The 19844-nt window shown below is 27.4% G+C and overlaps 1 protein-coding gene across 2 annotated transcripts in view; it reads left to right on the forward strand.

The window, feature by feature from the left end:
- The first annotated feature begins 1961 nt into the window (after positions 1–1961).
- Positions 1962–19844, forward strand: part of LOC107165682 (zwei Ig domain protein zig-8-like) — a 411467-nt gene continuing 393584 nt past the window's right edge. For both annotated transcript variants that reach the window (XM_089219352.1, XM_089219353.1), the window contains exon 1: positions 1962–2478. In XM_089219352.1, coding sequence (XP_089075478.1) covers positions 2424–2478 — 55 coding nt within the window. In that variant the 5' untranslated portion in view covers positions 1962–2423. The remainder of the gene's footprint in view (positions 2479–19844) is intronic.

Consider the following 19844-nt stretch of genomic DNA (forward strand, 5'->3'; position numbering starts at 1 on the left):
AATTAATTAATTGATTAATCATAAAAAATAAAATTATTTTTCAGTCTTCAGTGTGGTATTTATATTTAATATAGGAGTGCGACGTCGGGACACACGTTTTTACTGATTGTACGGTACATTTTTACAGCCGAGTCTCGATAACTCATATTTCGTTTTTGTCCCTTGTAGTATTTTTAAGTTGTGTGAGATATACAACTCTAAAAATACATAAGTCAAATTTATTTTTATTCCCATTGAGACTGTGTAGTAATATATAAATTGACTGAATAATAATATACCGTTTAGGCAACTATGTGTAACGAAAAACAAATTTCGAATTCCCCACGTGCAAATAATATTATACAGTGTGATTCACTTCCTTGTATGAAGTTTGCTCACCCCTTTTTTCTTCAATAATTTATAGATTAGATAGGTTAATTTTAATGAATCATAATCAAAATTCGAACTTGTAATTTTTAGTTGTTTAACTTTGTATGTATGAGGATAATTGTATGTCCATAATAATGTATTTATAAGATATCAGACCATTAGTGGTATGGTGATTTGAAAATGTAGGATATATATATTAAGCTATCAATATTAATAACTTTTAAAAACGTTCCAAGTATATGATAAAATAAATATGAGATATTAAAATATTATACATCTATTTAATAGTTTTGTAAAACCTTTTTTAAGGACTATTATCCTTTATATATTATACATTTCAATACAATTTTTATTTTTATTAAGGAATGTACCTACATCAGAGTTTTTAAAAACTTTCCACTAAATAACGGATGAGGTTCTTAATTGAAAAACAAAAGATTGTTTCACTATACTATTCATTTTTTAAGTATTTATTTATTACATACAAGTTTAAAAATTCAAAAATATAGGTTTTGGATCTAAAAAAAATTGCAAAAATCAGAATTGAATTTGAATGAATTCATAAAAATTTAAAGAAAAAAAATTGTGTGGACATGATTGATAACTTGCCGTGTATATTATTTTTCTGACTATTTTGAAAACAATAAATCATCATGACATTATATTGCTAGGCGTATAATATGTAAAAAAAAAATCAAAACGTGAATGCTATTTAACGTTCTCCACTTACGCGCTTATAGTGATATAAAATGACGGTCATAACTTTTCTGAAAGTATGCTCAACTCAATAATTTTGTATTGTACACACATTTCACTGGCTTAACCCAAACTTTTAGCCTAAATTTTTAAGTAGATTTTTAGTAGATTTTCGAGATGGATAGTTTGGTTTTATAATAAAATTATTATAGCGGCAATCATTAGCTGAGATATTATATCGATGGAATTAACCGAAAAGCTGTTTATCTCAGAAATGAGAGTATAACTACTATTATTGTCATTACCAAAGAATTTATGGAAAACGCAACGCTCTTATCGATGTTCGTACGTTTTGGGGAAATTTTGCAGTAGCGCCATTGTTTGTTGTCAATATTCAGTATTTTTTCCCCTTACCGCACACTCAACTATATACCTTTTTCCCATTGCCCAGGAAAACATTTATGTGCTTCTAAGTTATATTTCACCTGTAGTGAATAAGTGTTGTACAAGATAATATTATATACATTTACAACAGTAATTTGACGGTATTATGTGCCACATCATAACATAATATAGCTACGTAGGTACATACAATTAACGGGTATATACCTACGTTTGCCGGAGAGGTAATTCCATATTGGTGGAAAAGCTTTCTACGCCTACCTCTATAACCGGCTCGCTATCGCGGTATGTACAATCGCGACCGATTATCGCTCTGGTTTTAAAAACACGTCGCCGTTATATCGTCCTTGCGGCCGCGACGGTGCAGGGTTGCACGACGACGACGGCGCGATTGTTGCGCGCGCGAGGGACGGCAACCGTCCATGAAAATCGAAAGCTGCCGCCGGCATCGCCATCGGGAACTCGGCGACACCGCATCAGTTCGCTCGCGTCGGTCACTCCGGTATCGTCGCCTGCGTTCCGGATTCACGTCACAGCGTAAACCACACGTAAACGAGTTTTTCGCGAAAATTTCGGAGATTGCGATATTTCTCGCGGTTACGGGTTTTAGTTCTTATCGTAAAATATTTTTTTTGCTTTCGAATTTTCTCACGTTGCGTTCGGCGCCAAAAGATTTCGCGTCAGTGACGGTGATAATAATAATAATATATATTTATATATACAGTGCACATCCTGCGGGATAGTCACTTCGAAAAGTGTCGGTGCACTGTGGTTAAACAAATATTATTTTGGTCGTGAGCAAACCGTGTTATCGCGTGGGGAGTGCAGTGCAGCGGGACACGCATCCCGCCACCCTCCTACGCGCCGCCCTGTGTTTGTGCGGTCTTGTAAGAAAAAAACGAAAATTTTCTTCTAGTGTTTTTTTTTTGCACCCAAATATTTCGTGCCAACCCAAAATGATGATGCTGTCCTGCGTGCTGATGGTGTTGGTGTACACTGCAGATAAAACAGGTAAGTGATGAAAATTTACTGTTTTCATGCAGACCTCGTTTATCTTGATAAATACACCCTAATAATAGACACGATATTGTATAATATATACAATAGACATTATTATTATAATATAACAATATAACGTGCCTACCGGTATCTATAATTTTGGTTATAAATAGGTTCGGTTACCTATGTTCCTATAACCTTTAAATGTATAATACATATACTTTATAGGGACCTAATAATTTTCGGATGCATAGGTTATTGTCCGCTGTTTGTCATTATCACCGTTGTGGTTTTAATTTTTTTCAATTGAGGGTATCTCTTTCTTTTTTTCTTTTAAACTCAGTTATGTTTTATGTAAGATCTCGAAGCGCCGTCAACTGGTGCCAACCCGTCGCATATACGAGTACACCGATTATAAAATATATTATTATCATCGTTTGTGCCAAATCACCCGCGCGTTTACTGTATACCTACATGCATAGATTACATATTTGTATAATAGGTAATATTAATTACGAATGTTTGTATAATAAACAATACACCTATTATTTTATGTCCACCTACAATCTACATTATGTAGGACATTAAATCACAATATTTTATAATACTCATCATTCTTATTAAACGTAAAAATTGAACCTTCGGTTTTTAAAGTAAATATTGTACTAATGATACTTTATCCAATGGATTCGATTGAAATATTATTTCAATATAATAATAAATACCAGTGTGTTTTTGTTTTACGGGACCACAACTGCAAAATTTTTCTAGAACGTATTATGGACATTACAAAATTATCGCTTATCTGTAAGATAACTTTTTTAATCCTAGGTAAAAAAAATCCAAGTAAACAACTCACCTAAGTCTACTACGAGTGGAATTAAAATAATGTTACACGCATGCATATAAACGTAAAATCTTAAACTTTGAAAGGCTTCCAAAATAATGGTTTTCACAAGAAAAAAATTTAACAGTTTCAAAATCAGCTTTGACTGTAATTAGGTCTTTTGAAAAAAAATTAAAAATTGTAAAGTGCATTTTAGCCGTTAATTTTGATTGGTTAGTTTTGTTTTTTAATCATAATATTTCCATAATAGTATAGATATTATCACACGCGGCCTGTTATATGAATATTTTTATTTTCATAAAACAAATTGATTTTAGTTGAAACAAATACTTTTAATGTAATTAATTTAAACCCGTTAAACCAGGAAACCGTTTTTTCTTATAGATTTAAACTCAAGTTATTTAATTTGAACTATGCATAGGTAATTTAAAATTTATATTCTTAAACTCTAAGCTTCAAAAACCTATATTTCTCAAATAAATTTGTCTTAAATTATGTAATTAAAAAATAATAATATGGTATGTGCTATAAAATTATGATATAGATAGTGACATAAAGTGAATTTTAACAGATTTTAGGAACGACATTTAAAAAAAAAAATGTGTTATATAAGTAGCTCAAGTTAAAGTTGAAATATTATACTTAAGCTAGAAGTTCTAATATATAACCAAATAATTTTACAATTTCTATATTTTGATTTATTATAATATACTCCATTTTCTAACTATATCTATGCTTGATTTCATTTTTTTAAATTTTCGGTTAAATGCAACCAGTATTAGACATGACTATTATAGTGATTTGTTTTGTGGTATAAAAAATAAAGTAAATATTCTATAATAATATTTAATTAGGAAAAAAAGTCTAAAAGTCCAATAGATGTAACTTATTTGTTGGCATGTTGATCAAAATGAGCTTTTAGTGAATTCAATGTACAGACAAGGTGGGCTAATCTCTGAAAGTTTGGGATTTCAAAACTTTTGTCTACCACAGCTGTAGGATAAAAGCTTACTAACATACCTATAAAATTAGATGGAGGAATACACTTGTCGACCACACTGTTTTAAGTGCCTCGTTTTTTCAATTTGAATTGTCTGAGTATAGAGCCCAAATGTTCCCTTAAACGCAAGAAGGTACTATCGGTAAGAACTCACGTTAATTATTTTCATTTAGAAGTTGTAACTATTAAAACTTCTCTTTTCTAATACACTTTAATGAATCAAACTATTATTTCAAAATAAACTGCTATGTTAGAGTTCAAAATGTGACTTAGTTCAACATTATAATATGTTATTATACATATTAACATCTTTGAGAATATATTAAAATGTAACATTAAACTTGAGATTAAACTTGAGATTCAACTTTAAGCCCCTTTACTATTTTGAGTGTCTATGATCAATGATCGTATTATCACACTCGATAACATTAAATTTGAAATTCATATTTATTTTTATTCCTATTTTGTTTGAGTAATGATAATAACATAGAAGTTATTTGTAGGTAACTCTTATTATAGTTATACACTTATACGATAAACATTTGTTCTTAAATCTATGGTTTCGCTAATATCTCGGCTGTTACGTAAATATTAAGTTAAGAATTAAATATTACTATTAAAAAATTAAAATTAATAAAAAATCTCATAAATTTAAATTTAGTATTAGTTTTTTAAATGTGTTAACTATCATCTTAAAATTAAAAATAACAACTTAGCATTATAATGCAGGGATGGGCTGCAACTCAAAGTTACTTGAGGGCAAATTTTTAGAAAATTAAAATCTTGCGGGCCTCAGCATAGAAAGCAAAATAAAAAAAAGTCATACAAAATATACATTTCAATTAGCATTTTTGCTTATAATGTAATAGATAATACAAAAAGGGTTATTAAAAATAATTTAATTAAATATTGTTTAGTGTGAGTTTTAAGCATGTACGGCTTCTTTCGTAAAAGTGGATATTTTAGAATAGGTAATTTTTTCCAAAAGCTTATGTCAATCTCTTTTGTAGATAATAATAATAAAATTGTATGATGCAATTTGAAAATGTAGCGCGAGCCAGATAAAAAAGGCTCGCGGGCCGACAATTGCCCACCCGTGTTATAATGGAATATCTATTTGAAATGTTTTATAATTTTAGATGGTTTAATTAAAACAAAACATATACCAAATAAATAGCAGCTGTAATATTTTGTATTAACTATATTTAATGATTATTCTATTAGTTATTAGTTTATTACGTATATTGTCATGAGGATTTAAAGTTAAATGTATTTAATATGTGTTTGTGATGTTGTTTTTTATTGTGTAACTTAATGATAAATTATGTTCTATAAAGTTATGCTGTTTTGCTCAGATACATAATATTGTTGACTTTAGTGCATTAACATTGCAGTAATAATGGCGAGAGTGACGATGTTGTATTATTAAGTGTTCGAAATGTACCTCCCTACTTAGTTACCTATACTAATTAATATTTTTTCTTAATACTCTAAAAATCAAGTATAATATTTCTGCACAGATTTTCTATAAAAGATTCATTAGATATACTTTTTAGTTGTAAATCAGTCTTCGTTTTATTATATTTTATAACATTTTATTCATAAGTTTATATTGACATATTTGGGTTATATATATAATATATATGTATATAAAAGAACATATTATTTCACTTTGGTGTGTATAGGTGTCAAGTAGTATTAAATATAAATTTTTATTTTCATTAAACTATTATTTTAAATAAAATTATTTGTCAGATGAAAATTAGTATGGATTCGTATTGTCTTAACTTTAGGCAATAATGAAAATTTTCCCTAGGACTTTCCCAAAATAAAAATTCTCTAAAGAATAATGAATTATCAATTTCAAAAGTAATTTAAATTTTATATCTTTTAGTTTTTTTTCGTCAAACTTTTATTGCCTCTATTCAGTGTCTGATAAAATTGTTTCTACCGAAAGTACATATACAATAAATATCCCATTTCCCCATTTTCTTTCTAGTATGGTTTTAAAATGTCTTACCCAAGAATTGTCCTTAGGGATAAGGTGATAAACATAGTGTTGAACTTTTAAAGACAATTTTAAGCTACGGGTTTAAATAATAAATATATTTTAGAACAGTGTGTGTGAAAAAAGCAAATTAAACGATTATATTCCCAAATTAACTTTTACATTGTTATAATTTGCTTTTATTGAATATTTGATTCACACAATTTTACACTCGAAATCCAATTTATATATTTGTAATAATTTACTCCATATTATTTGCCGCAAATTAAATCTAAAAAAAATTCATCAAGTTGTTTAAAGAATTAAATTGGGATGTTTATACATATATGTATATACTCGTTAATAATATATTATATATATTACACTACACTTTTACTGATGTTGCCAAATCTCTATTAAAATTATGTATTTTTTCTTATCAATAACTTTTGATTATTTATAATGTGAACATTATGAACTTATATTGTTGTTTAATAATTTAATATTAAGACAATAGGTTCTTTAAAATTTAGTGTTAGTTATTTGCCTAATGAAAATTCATAGTCTATACTCTACATCATAGATTTGTTGTGAAACTATTTATAATTAGATAGTTAAACAGCAATATAAGGAATTAGAATTTTGAATATACTAACGAAATTCTCAGTGAAATTCCCTTGAGATTTTTGTAGTTTTTAAAGCATTCCGGTTAATTTGAAATACATAAATAATGATAGGATAACATTTTAAAATATAGTTGTTGGTTAGATATTATTATATTGATACATAGACACTAATTTGTGCAAAAAAAATATATTATGTATGTTTTTTTTTTTTTTTTAATTTAGAAATACGTCTCAACTACAAGGGTTATTGGCGTTTAGATATACATGTTACAGTTTAATTATATTTACATAATGATACTAGAGTATAAAGAAGAAAAGTATATAAGATAAATAATATGATATCAATAAATATATAGCTATATTTTTTGTAGAAGGTTCGTTTCTTTGAGAAGTTCTAGGAGTGAAGATGTTCTTTCCGTGTTTGGTGCTAGTATTTCACATAGGTTGCTGGGGAGCATGAGTTTTTCTCTGGCATCTTTTGTGAGGAGGCATTCTGTTAGAAGGTGTTTGACAGTAGTCACGGTGTTGCATGAGGTGCATATTATTTATGTATTTATATGAATGTTGTATATATATTTTATTATTATTATTTTAAAAGGCAAACTAAATTACAATAATATTTATTTTAAAACTTTTAAAATTAACTATTTTAAATATTTTGATATTCAAAAACATATATAATATATGAGTTGAATCACGAAATTATGAATAATGGTGATCTCAAATTAAGGTAACAAATGTTACAAAATTAAATCTATAAATAAATTATCATAATATTTCATGTGTGGCCAACATGAATACGTCCACGAACCACGTGGATAAATACAATAGTCTCAAGAGCCAACATTTTTATAGTTAAATTTTATCGTTTATGATTAATAAGTATCTAAATATTGGTTTATTTTTTAATAAGACACGAGCCACAAGTTGGCCACCTCTGTAATATTTAGCAAAATTAATAATTATTTATGTTTTTGTAATTAAAACTTAAAATGTTATGTTTTTTAATAGCAGGTTTTACACTATATCGCATTTAATTATTTTGTAAATCAGCATTATTATTATCTTATTTTTTCCATCTCTACAGGCGGATTTTTTTTATCAAACAACACTTGTCTTATAGGATGTTCGTGTGTAAATACCACCTAACATACTCGTACACCTATAACACACAAACACCACCCAAAACCACCCAACTTTGGAAGGCTATATCCTGTAAACGGATTAACGAAAAATGAAAATTTAAACGTGAAAACTCATTGAAAAAATAGCCTTTTTAGTTTATGATATTTTGAGTATAGGTTGTCATTTGAAAATCAAAAGTTGATAATGGTTTACCTGATAAATACAAGGGTGAAAATATTTTAAAAATATATAGTTCTAGAACAAGATGGATCTAAAATTTTGAAAAAAAAAAATTTGAAAAAAGTCAATAGTTTTTGAAATAAGGAGTGTTGTCTGATAAAAGAATCACCCTGTATATGTTATTTAACTTTGGATTTCGTATATTTACCATAACCTTTATTAACATAACAATTATTAATGATGCAGTCAATTCTAACTGATTTTTGTCAATAATATATTATATTATTTAGGCATAACCTGATTATCTTTAAGTACTTACTCGATTTTAGAAAAATACTGAACGTCGAAATATGTTGATGTTTTATTGTTAGTCAGGAAAAACCATTACGTTCTTCTACGAAAGGGGTCGTGTTATAAAAAAAAACCTCCAAAATAAAGTGCCTGCGACCAGTGCGCGACACAAATCACACGCGAAAAACGTTGGCAGTGACTTTACAGTCGGTTTCATAAATAATTTTTTTTTTGTCTTTTTGTTTTTTCCCTGCCATCGCCCACCAGCAGGCGTGTTCAATATCCGTCCCGCGCACTTCCGCTGTCCGACGACTGGTCTTCGAACCTAGGCCATAAATCTTACACTACTGCACCCATAACGGTCAAAAATGAACGGACGGGAAAACCTTTTCCCGTAATGGAAAAAAGTGCAAAAATAATACAATACGGACTGGAAAAAAAACTTTTCGTTTCGATTTAGGACTTTCATTTGACCGGGGGGATTTCGGACGAATGATCGGCAGTGACTCTAGTGGCAACGGCGACGGTTGCCGTGGTGGTCGACTAGTAGCCGATACCACTAATAAATAACTCAAACAATCTCTCCCTTGGTCGTGTATGTTATGTCCAAGGTAAAAATGAGCCAGCAAATTTTTGTTCCGACGAGGAGTTTTCCAATTTAACTTGTGGTGTGAGCACAGTTGTAGTTGTGTTATGTTTGTGATTTATTTATGGTGTACAAAACTTCACCATTCTGCAGTGTTGTACGAATATTTCAAATGTATTTTATTGACTACATGACAAATGTAGACTGTAGAGTCCAAACGTGTTGTAGATCAGGTAGATAATTTTTGTTTGAATGTAATTATAGCAAGTATCACAATATCATATTATAAGCACGTGGTACCTATACCAGCGGGTGGTACTGGTTTGCGCACAAATACCAAAAAGACAACTTGTTTGGGCACAAAACTACCACTCGTTTGGGAACAGTTGAACCGTAACCAAGCACGTGGTTTGGGCACAGTTACCTTTTAGCCTAACCTTTTAGACCTTAATAGTTTAATACCTAGCATATTAATATTTGTTTTTTTATAAGTAAATTATTAAAGTACTTACATATATTTTCCTTCTCACTTAACAGACTTAGGACTGTCTATGAATATATCCATAGGTATGGTTAAAAATGCATGTTAATACTTGCTTTTTAATAATAATTGTTAATAAATTTATAATATGTTAAAAATGCAAATAATATAATACTTGTTTGTCTAAATTTTAATTTTAATATAATATGATTGGTAAACGTGTCTATTATTTTCCGTAAAAACAGTTTTCCATTATTTTCATGTATTTCATTTGGTCTATTTCGCCAGATCTATATCTTGTCCATAAGTTTATGTAATATTTGACTGATTCTATTGACTCCTTACTCCCTATTTTCGTGTGCGCAAACCAGTTGTACATTTAATATAACTGTGTGCGCAAACGAGTTCCGATTTTTCAGGTAAAAATTGTAGAATGTGCGCAAACAAGTTTCAGCCATACCAGCTATTTCTGATTTTTTCGAATTTATTTGAAATGTCATTATAGATTGGGTTACAGCTCAACAGCTGTAAGGGTTTATGTTGTGTTACTGTTTCATTTGTCCATCAATTGATTATTATATATTACACAGACATGGAAAAACACTATTATTAGTGTGCACATACCTTAAGGTATAATTGTTGTTAAATATATAAATAATCATAAAATATGTTTATTATTTATTTAATACTAGTATACCAAATAGTTATTTTACGTTATTATATTGAGATATTTTCAAGTATCAATTAAAATGTATATACAAGCATCGAAAATGTGCATAATTTGTTATATGGTTAATACATTCGATTATGTTTTACACTATTTGTTTATAAATGTATTGAATCATTTTTATAGACCAATTTTTATTTTGAATATAAATATTTTGTAACGTCAATTTAAAGAAAACTGTATAAATATATATAAAAATACAATCTACATATTTTATATGTATGAAATATAAATATACTGCTTATAGTAAGTAAAAGTTAGTAATATTTTTAAATATATATATATATAATTATAATATACATTTATTATTTCAGTAGACTTGATAAAATTCATTATTATCAAAATTAGGTACAATAAGTATAGTTTTAACTTATAATAATGAAGCATAATTCAAAGATATAGAAATAAAATAATCTCGAATATAGTTGTATACATTCATTTATATTTTATACTTAGCAAATTTAAAGTATATAATCTCTACTTATATTTCTATTTTGTTTAATTTTTGGACCATGATTGGTCTTATAAAATATTTCAATCTTAATCATGGTGGATGGGATAGATTGATAGTATCCTTGTTATTATTTTTAAGCTTGAAGTCAAAGAAAAATTGAGAAAGTTGATTCCAATTAGTTTTTATATTTGATACACATTATATAATCGTGTTTGCCAAGAGCCTTGAAAGTATCAGATGTGAATTTGTGTGGTGCAAGTTTCTGATAGTTATCTACAAGGTATACTAATGATGATTGAAGAAATGAGTAGTTAGTATTTGTAAATATCAAGACATGATTAAAAATTAACTGTTTTATAATTTGAGCGTCTACAAGGTCGCATTATCAGAAATGAAAATGATGACTTATCTAAGATTTCGTTACTTCCAGTAAGTCGTACTGGCATATTAGTGAATACAGAGTAGTTAATTATGTTTTTAATTTAGATTTATGGAGCTGAGAAGTACAGGGTTGAAATAAACTTTTTTAGAAAAACATTAGTAAGAATACAATATGATATCGAGTTCACTGCATTGTCACCATCGGTCACTTACAATAACATAGGTAGTAAATTGGTCGGATGAGCAGAAATATTTGGTTTTTCGGATAGTTAGATTTTTCATTGTGAATTTGTGAACAAGGCATTGAGGGTAGTCTGCATTTTAGTATAGGTATGGAGGTTTGGTGATTTAGCGATTTGGTAAAGTAATATTACACGTTATATTGAAAATGTAAGTCGATGATATGAATTCATGAAAAAAATTATGTAAATTACTAATAGAGATAACCAAATGAACATAATATTGAAACTAGATTTGACCGTTAAGTGCACCAATACAGAACCGACACAAATGTACATATATATTTTCTTAAATGAATATTTTAATAGCTAATTAAAATTATTTTTTTATATGAATTTCAATTTTTCACAATACGCCGTCTTCTCATAAATAAAACTCTAGTTGAAAAAATAATATTTTTGTATATGAATGCATTATTTTGTTATTAAATACGTAGAAAGGTTTTTTAAATTGTATTATTTTAGAGTTTAAAAGTAGCTTATTTAACCAAATAGTTTATTTAGGTAGATTATTCAAATTAAGATTTTAGACAGCAATTTCATAAATTAATAACAACACAACAGGATTTATTCAATGAATATCAAAAATAAAAATACAATATGACAGATTATATTGTGGATTTAAAAATTTAAAGTTTATGTTCGAAATAAAACATTTTCTTTCTTATGTAAAAATATTTCCTTTCTTGCTTGTCATTGAAGGTGCAATTGTGAATTCCGTTTCCACATAAATGAATTTCAAAGTTTTTTTCTTGTATTGTGTTATTTTTTCTGCATATGCTTATAAACATCTTAGAGCCTATGTATACATACTCAGTCTTGTATACTAAAACCAAAATGAGCTTTTTATTTATTTATCGAAAAAGCTAAAAACAGCTTTGTTATGTTGTGTTCATTCATCGTACTTATTTGTACTCGTACTTTGATGTTCATTGTAGCTCAAGACTTTATAGCTGATGTCCAAGGTAGAATATGAATTATACCTTTTACTTTACTTTGTTATTTATATTCTTATTGATAGTTAATATTTATTAAAATTTATTGATATTTTGCTTAAATCAGTTAATTTTTAATTTTATAATTTTAATAAAATGTATAAATAATTAAACATAATTGAAATATCTGCTTTATAATACTATAAGTATTTAATTAATATTAAACAATATGTGTTATTACTTAAATCATATGTAAATTATAAAAATATATGACATAGATCATGATATATAATGCTATCGATTGGGTCATCTAAAAGAGTCAATCTTATTTTTCATAATTTTTGGTAATAATGGATCCTAAAAATTTTTTGAGTTAAAAATATTTGCATAAATTGCTTTGATTAGTTTATAAATAACTAACTAGTTGAGTCATTAAAAACGTTCAAATGGAGAATACTGTCTCACCGTCACCAATTGTCATTGTAAACAGGAACAAAATTCAAAAAAATAAATCGATAGAAAATCCATCAAAGAGAACTCTATCGTCGACTTACACTAACTCACCAAACCATGAGGATAAATAAATTACATTTTTCGTCTTGCCAAATCGTTTCCAAGCCTTGGTAACGGATGAACAAGACGTCTTCGTCACAAATGAAGTTAAAATCGTCACACAATCTGGCAAAACCTCACCAAAACAAAGTAATGTTAAACTTCCGAATATCGTTCTAACAAACGTAACCGATTTTAGTACATTAAAGAAAGACCTAACTCGCATGGTGGTCCAAGAGCGGTTCACATGTAAAGCGATCAGATCTAATATTATCATACGACCAAACACACGGGTCAACTTCATGCTATTAAGTCATATCTAATAGATGCCGATCACGATTACCATTCTCAACTCCCCAGATCCTCCAAACCATTCCATGTCATACTATGCCACCTCCACCATACGATTCCTACTACAGATATCGAAAACTGTCTAAGTAGCTTTGGACATAAAGTAATCAGCATTACGAGTATAGCACAACCGTATGAACAAATTGCCACATCCACTATTTAACAGCAGCCTAGTTAGCAACACCAATAATCGTAAAATATTCAGAATCACTAGAATATTAAATTCATTTGTAAAATTCGAATACACACAGAAACAACTTGGCCATTCCCAATGCCATCAAAACTAGAGGTTTGAAAAATATGCAAACTGTGGGGGAAACCATACTTCCAATTATAAAGGATGTCAAACCTTTAAAAAAATATTAAGCCGTATAAAATCCAAAACTAGAACGACAGAAACAGTTCATCAACACATTCAAACATATGCTTTACCACCTGCACTTCACAGAAGATGTCATGACGCGCTAAGCTCAAACCCAAAAGAAAAGCCTTCATATGCCGAAGCCACAGCGAACCACCCGATCAACTCTGCAAATCGTCACCAATTTCCTTAACGAGTTAAAATTAGTCCTAAACCCCCTCCTAGCTGCTCTAACATGCCTAATAAACAAAATCCCACTCCCACTCCTTAATAAATTAACATACACATCACATATCTTCTAATCATACCATATTTAATATATAAATTCTTAATCGTTTTAATAAACTTGTAATTACATGTAATATGTTGACACATTTTAAAATAAAATAAATGAAAAAAAGAATTTTATTAGTATTACAAATTTTGATTTGTATTCTAGTTTTTGTTTTCGTTTCGAAAAAGGTTTTTAAATTATTTTTTATTCTATAGAATTAAGAACTTTATTGTTAAAACATATTTATACAGTGTATTTTGATTTTCACTGAAATACATAAATTCATGTTAAATCACTAGTTCTCAATATTAGTACAAAATCTTCTATACATTTTTAATTTTAGTTAGGTACTTAAAGCCCTTAGAAATATAAAAATAATCGTTTTATTTGCTTTAAGGTGGTTTCACATGAAGTGAATGTTTACGGAGTGAATGCGTTTTCAAATTACCACGAAAATTCGCTCAAAATTATTCAAGACCGATCTTTTGCGATTGTTCACCATTTGTTTCCAAGTGAATATTTCTTCGTGAACAACAAATAGGTGTTTAATTTTGAGCGATTTTATGCTTGATTGATATTCAAGCTAATGAACTTAATAGTTGAATCATTAATTCCAATATTATTATTATATATAATTGAAAAAAATAAATATTAGTTTCTTTAATAAGTTTAATAAGTTAATTTAATATTGATTTAGTTCAAATAATTTAGAACGGAAATTAAATATACTCTAAATGATTTAGACATTAAGATATTAATTAATAATTTGTTTTTAAAAGTTTATACACGTTTTAATTTAATGCACCTTATTTATTAATTTTAATGGTATAAGCAATGAACACAATGTTGATAAAAATAAAATTTTTAAAAATGTATGTATTAATATATATTTTAACTGGTAACAGTTTGACGTTTATAGAAGGTTAAAGGATTTTTAGTATCTGAATTTTCATTGTTGGGAGAGGGATCTAAATAATTTTGCATATTGCTTGGCTTGTCAGTTTTTAAATCCTGAAATTGGCGTTCTGATAGTCAGTTATTTTTTTTATGACGTATACAAGCGTGCATTCATTTTCATGATGTGAATTAATGTCAATTTGTTCTGTCCAATCATTTTGGATATTTGCCTATTTTGAAATGTGCATTTCGATGTTATAATATCTTACATAATAAATCTTAACTCTCAGTGTGACGTTTTATTTATGCGGCCATTGGAATAAAACATCAATTAATTTCATAAAACCTGATAAAAAGAGGAGAAATATTAAATTTATACACATATCAATACTATCCTATTTTCTTTCTTATTTTTTTTTCTTACAATTCGTTAATGTTGATAAATTTTTTTTTAGGTTCTGTGACTACAAACGCATTTTTAATTGTATAAATCCTATTTTTAGTTAATATTTAATTATTTAACAAAAATTATAAATACATCGAGAACGTCTTAGCTAAAAAAACATAAATAAACATGAAAAATTCTCTGATAAAAGTGAAGTTAATCGAGTTAATATGTGCGTATTAGTCTTTATATAGCTAAAAATGTATTTATTTTACAACAATGGTATTATGTGTATTATTTTAGATTCTGAGCGGAGCGATGATGTGTTTTTTTTTTGTGTCTGTAATCACGTTTTGGGGCAGTAAAAAAGCTTCGATTTTTGACTAAAAATTAAGGGAAAACGGAAAATTTAACGCACACTCATTTTTCGACTAAATCGATTTTGGCTTTTGATGTAACTTTAAAACGAATGACCATTGGTACATGAAATTTTCACTGAATGTTTATATAAGTATATTCTATCCACCATGCAATTTTCAAACAATTTCGACTTAAGTTGAACCATTCATAGGTATTTGCAATTTTCGATCATTATTAGTTTTTTTTAAAATTAATATCGATAAAAATTTATTTGTTAGGCAGAAAATCTTGAAAATTTAACATATTTTTACAATAGCAGTTGAAAAATAAAATAAATTCATAGTCACAATTTTTTTTATAAGCATTCAAATTTTGACAAAATACGTAAACATCACAACAATTTGCAAATTGTTTTAAGCTAGAAATTCATGAAAACATTTTTTTTTTAAATCTAAGATTTGAAAATTTAATACAAGATTCCTTACAAGTTTTTCAATCTTTATCACAAATAAAAAGTCCACCGGAAATTCAAATATCAAATATCGATAAAAATGTATTTGTTCGGTAGAAAAGCTTGAAAATTTAATACATGGCTCCTATCATATTTTTACAATAGCAATTGAAAAATAAAAGAAATGCGTAGTCACAATTTTTTTTATAAGCATTCAAAGTTTGAATTTTGACAACATATTATGTAAAAATCACGGAAATCACGAAAATTCGCAAATTATTTCAAACTAGAAATTCATAAAAATTTTTCTTTTTAAATCTAAGATTTGAAAATTTTTAATAATCTATAATATATCCTAGACAGATAAACCGTATTTGCTCAGAATCGTTTTTCGTATACAATGATATAATATCATTGGATTCAAATTTAATTCTATCCATTACAGTAACCCACTTGTAACCTACTGTATAGCAGAGCGACATACACGACTTACCCGCCTTTTTTTTGTGTTCATCATCGTGATTTTGAGTACATAATTCATAATAGTACCTATTAAACTTTCATTGAAGTCTGGTCTAACTTGTTTCAGACATATCTGGTAAAAAAATTAATTAAATTGGAACTCCTGGCAGGGAGGGGAAGTATAAATTTACTGTAATTTTTTTGAAACATTGGAATAAATTAAATAATATTTAACATAACGCTACATTTTATGAACATCCATTTTGTTTTTTTTTTATTGTTAAACAGTTATTTCGTTAAGAAAAAAAAAATAGACAAGTGATTAATAATTGAAACTTTTTTTAATTTCTTAGTATTTTTCACACCTAGATAGTGGGTAGGTACATATTATAATAGAATTTAAAAAATATTCCCATGAATTTAAAAATATTTCACTACAAACTTATTCACATTACTATATATACTGGTATTGGCTTGCAACTTATAACAATATCTGATAAATTAATGTAACAATATAATTTATTTAAGTATATATCATTTTTTTTTTGGCTTAAAAGCTCAATTTACTGAATTAAGATGATATTAGTGTATATATAGAATCCTTAGCAAATATGCTGATCCATCTATATTCTTCATTCAGAATAGGTTTTTTTGTAAGCAGTTATTTATAAACAGTTATTTATTACTGAATTAAAATTTTATATGAAATAAATTACAGTGACCTGTTGTCATTTACTCACTGAAAATGTTTACGTGGAACCTACTATAAGAATATAGCTGAGTAACTTATAGATTCTGAATGTTGTGATGAATGTATTGATTTTACAATTACGTGTTTTTTTTTTTATATATAACAGATTATATTGAAGATATAAAAGTGGTTTCTGGTAGCCAGTAATTTCCAGTAATTTATATATATTTTTTTTTTCAAAAAGTCAAAAAGTTTTAAAATGCAAAAAAAGGTTTATCGGTAGCTGTTTACATAATCATATTTTTTTATAGGTGTTTAAAGTTCTATTTTTGACAAGATTCATTAGATATTTTTAATCATACAAGTATATTATAGTATATATACAAGTCTTACAAGTACATATACACGTATACCAAATTTGCGCTCAGCATATCTCGTCTAGCTTCGTTAGTTTGAAAATTATAGTGAATTTACCTACTATGAAATTTGATGGTAAGTAAATTATCTGTGTTTTTATGTGAATGATTTATGATGATTCAATTTTCAAGTGAGTTATGAGCATATTATTTATTTTACACTATATTATATGCTATTAGCTTTCGTAAAAAACCCACATACAAACATTGATTATGTTTTTACTATCAAGTTTCATAATACGTCGATTCATTCTGATTGATAAACTGTAACATAATCTATTGAGATTACAGTTTGTATATATGGTACGCACTTGTAGTACAGAGACCACAAATTGCTGTATAATATATTGCGTTCTTTTATACTATTTTTTTTTTCATTTTGTCGTATTTCAAAAAATATTAATCTTGGAAATTTGAAACTTCGCTTTTTCTCTATAACGATAACTAGACATTACATGATTATTATATTCTATACAAATATTTAGAATTATATCAAGTCATATATTATAAAGAAACTGATGGATGATATTTATATTTAAATTTGTACAAAATTATTGATATATTTATTCCAGAAAAATATAACCTGAGTGTGCTGCTCAAATTGATTATATTGATTCTGAATGCAATTTATTATACATAAAATATTGAGAATGTTCATTAAAAACATTGTTTCATATTTCAACTCATTACAGTAGATTATTATTGAAGAATAGACCAAATATTTTGTCATCTGCTATTCGATTTGAAGCTAAATAGGTACACATTTTAAATGTATTACAAATTGTGTACCATGTATAATTAACCGTGGGTACCTATAATTTAGCATAGTAATAACATTACAAACTGAAATTCATTTGTTAACACTTTCAAATTTACAGTTAGTCTAATTTAAAAGTTTTTCGTGGTAAAATTATGATTTATAAAATAGAGTTAACTCAGGTAAAATGTTTACAAAACTATACTCTCAGAGTTGGCTAATGTATATTATAAGGTATCATGGGTAGAGTATAAAGGTATATATTATAAGGGTGGATTTTTCGGTAAAATAAAAAATCTTGATGTTTGCTTATTTAGAGAAATAGGTAACATACTTATTAGGAAGTTTAGACTTTAGAATGTCATATTCTATTACGGTCTATATATAGTTTCGTTAGATAGGTATGTTAAGGCGCTAGATTAAAAAATTGTGTGAACCTCATTGTTTTGATTTAAATCCTTCATAATTAATAGGGAATACTTTCATTTTTATAACTAATAATCACCATTGTTTCGTATTTTGGGGTTATTTAAACTACGGCTCAATCTCAATTTAAAACCATTTCTTAGGATTATTTTAACTACGGCATTGTTTTAGTTAGTAACAAATTCAAAAATTCAATTTACAACAATATGAAAGTTAATTTTATTACGTTAAAATAATCAAATATATATAATCGTTATGTATTAATTGCCCTAACAATGCATTTAGAATCATTTTAATAATTTTTAATAGTATTAAAATTAAATCAAAATCGACGTTCAAATGTGTATTGAATGGGTATTAAATGCATTTGAAATTAAAACTACTAACGATTTTTATGCGTGCGAAAATCTATTACACTTTATTTACTCGTTGTGAGTTGATAGTTATTGTAATTTAAAAATCAATTGTATTTTTAAAAATTAGTTCAGCCTACTGGATTAAAAAAAAAAATATCAATAATAATATATAAATGTAATATAAGATAATCTAACCTTATAACTGATATTCTGATTCACCCGTAACCTTCAGTTAGATTTGGATTTTTCGTTTCACATATGGGTTGACATAATATCCATTAGTAACTGTTTACCGATTACGGTTAAATACTCAACTGCTAGCGAGGTTTAATCGAAACCTTTTACATTTATGTACGACTTATACGATGGCCGGGCATACGTTGAATCAGTTTAGGTACATAATATTATAATAATTAGTTTTAAACTGCATTTAGAAGTGTTCAAATTGCTGATGAGATAAAATTATTGAGAAATAATCATATCAAGTTACCCCACCTCACCGATTCAATATGCTTATAGCCGGTGTGTTTTGATGCAGAAATGGTGGTGTAAAATTAAAATGATGAAAAATATAAGTTACCAATCCAAACCATAATTTTTAATTCTTTCTTCAAATTGCATATTTTGTTTCTAAAAAAAAAAAGTTAGTAAACATAAAACTAGGCCACAGATTTTTTATATTCAATTTTATTCTTAAAATTTAAACCCTAATCAGTATAAAATGGAAAAAATGTCCAGCCTCTATTCAGACAGGCTAGATAAATAATATCAGTTATAATT

Source organism: Diuraphis noxia, unplaced genomic scaffold (assembly GCF_037042655.1).
Source record: "Diuraphis noxia isolate RWA-SAM2 unplaced genomic scaffold, SU_Dnox_SAM2 contig0002, whole genome shotgun sequence".
Taxonomy (NCBI): Eukaryota; Metazoa; Arthropoda; class Insecta; order Hemiptera; family Aphididae; genus Diuraphis; species Diuraphis noxia.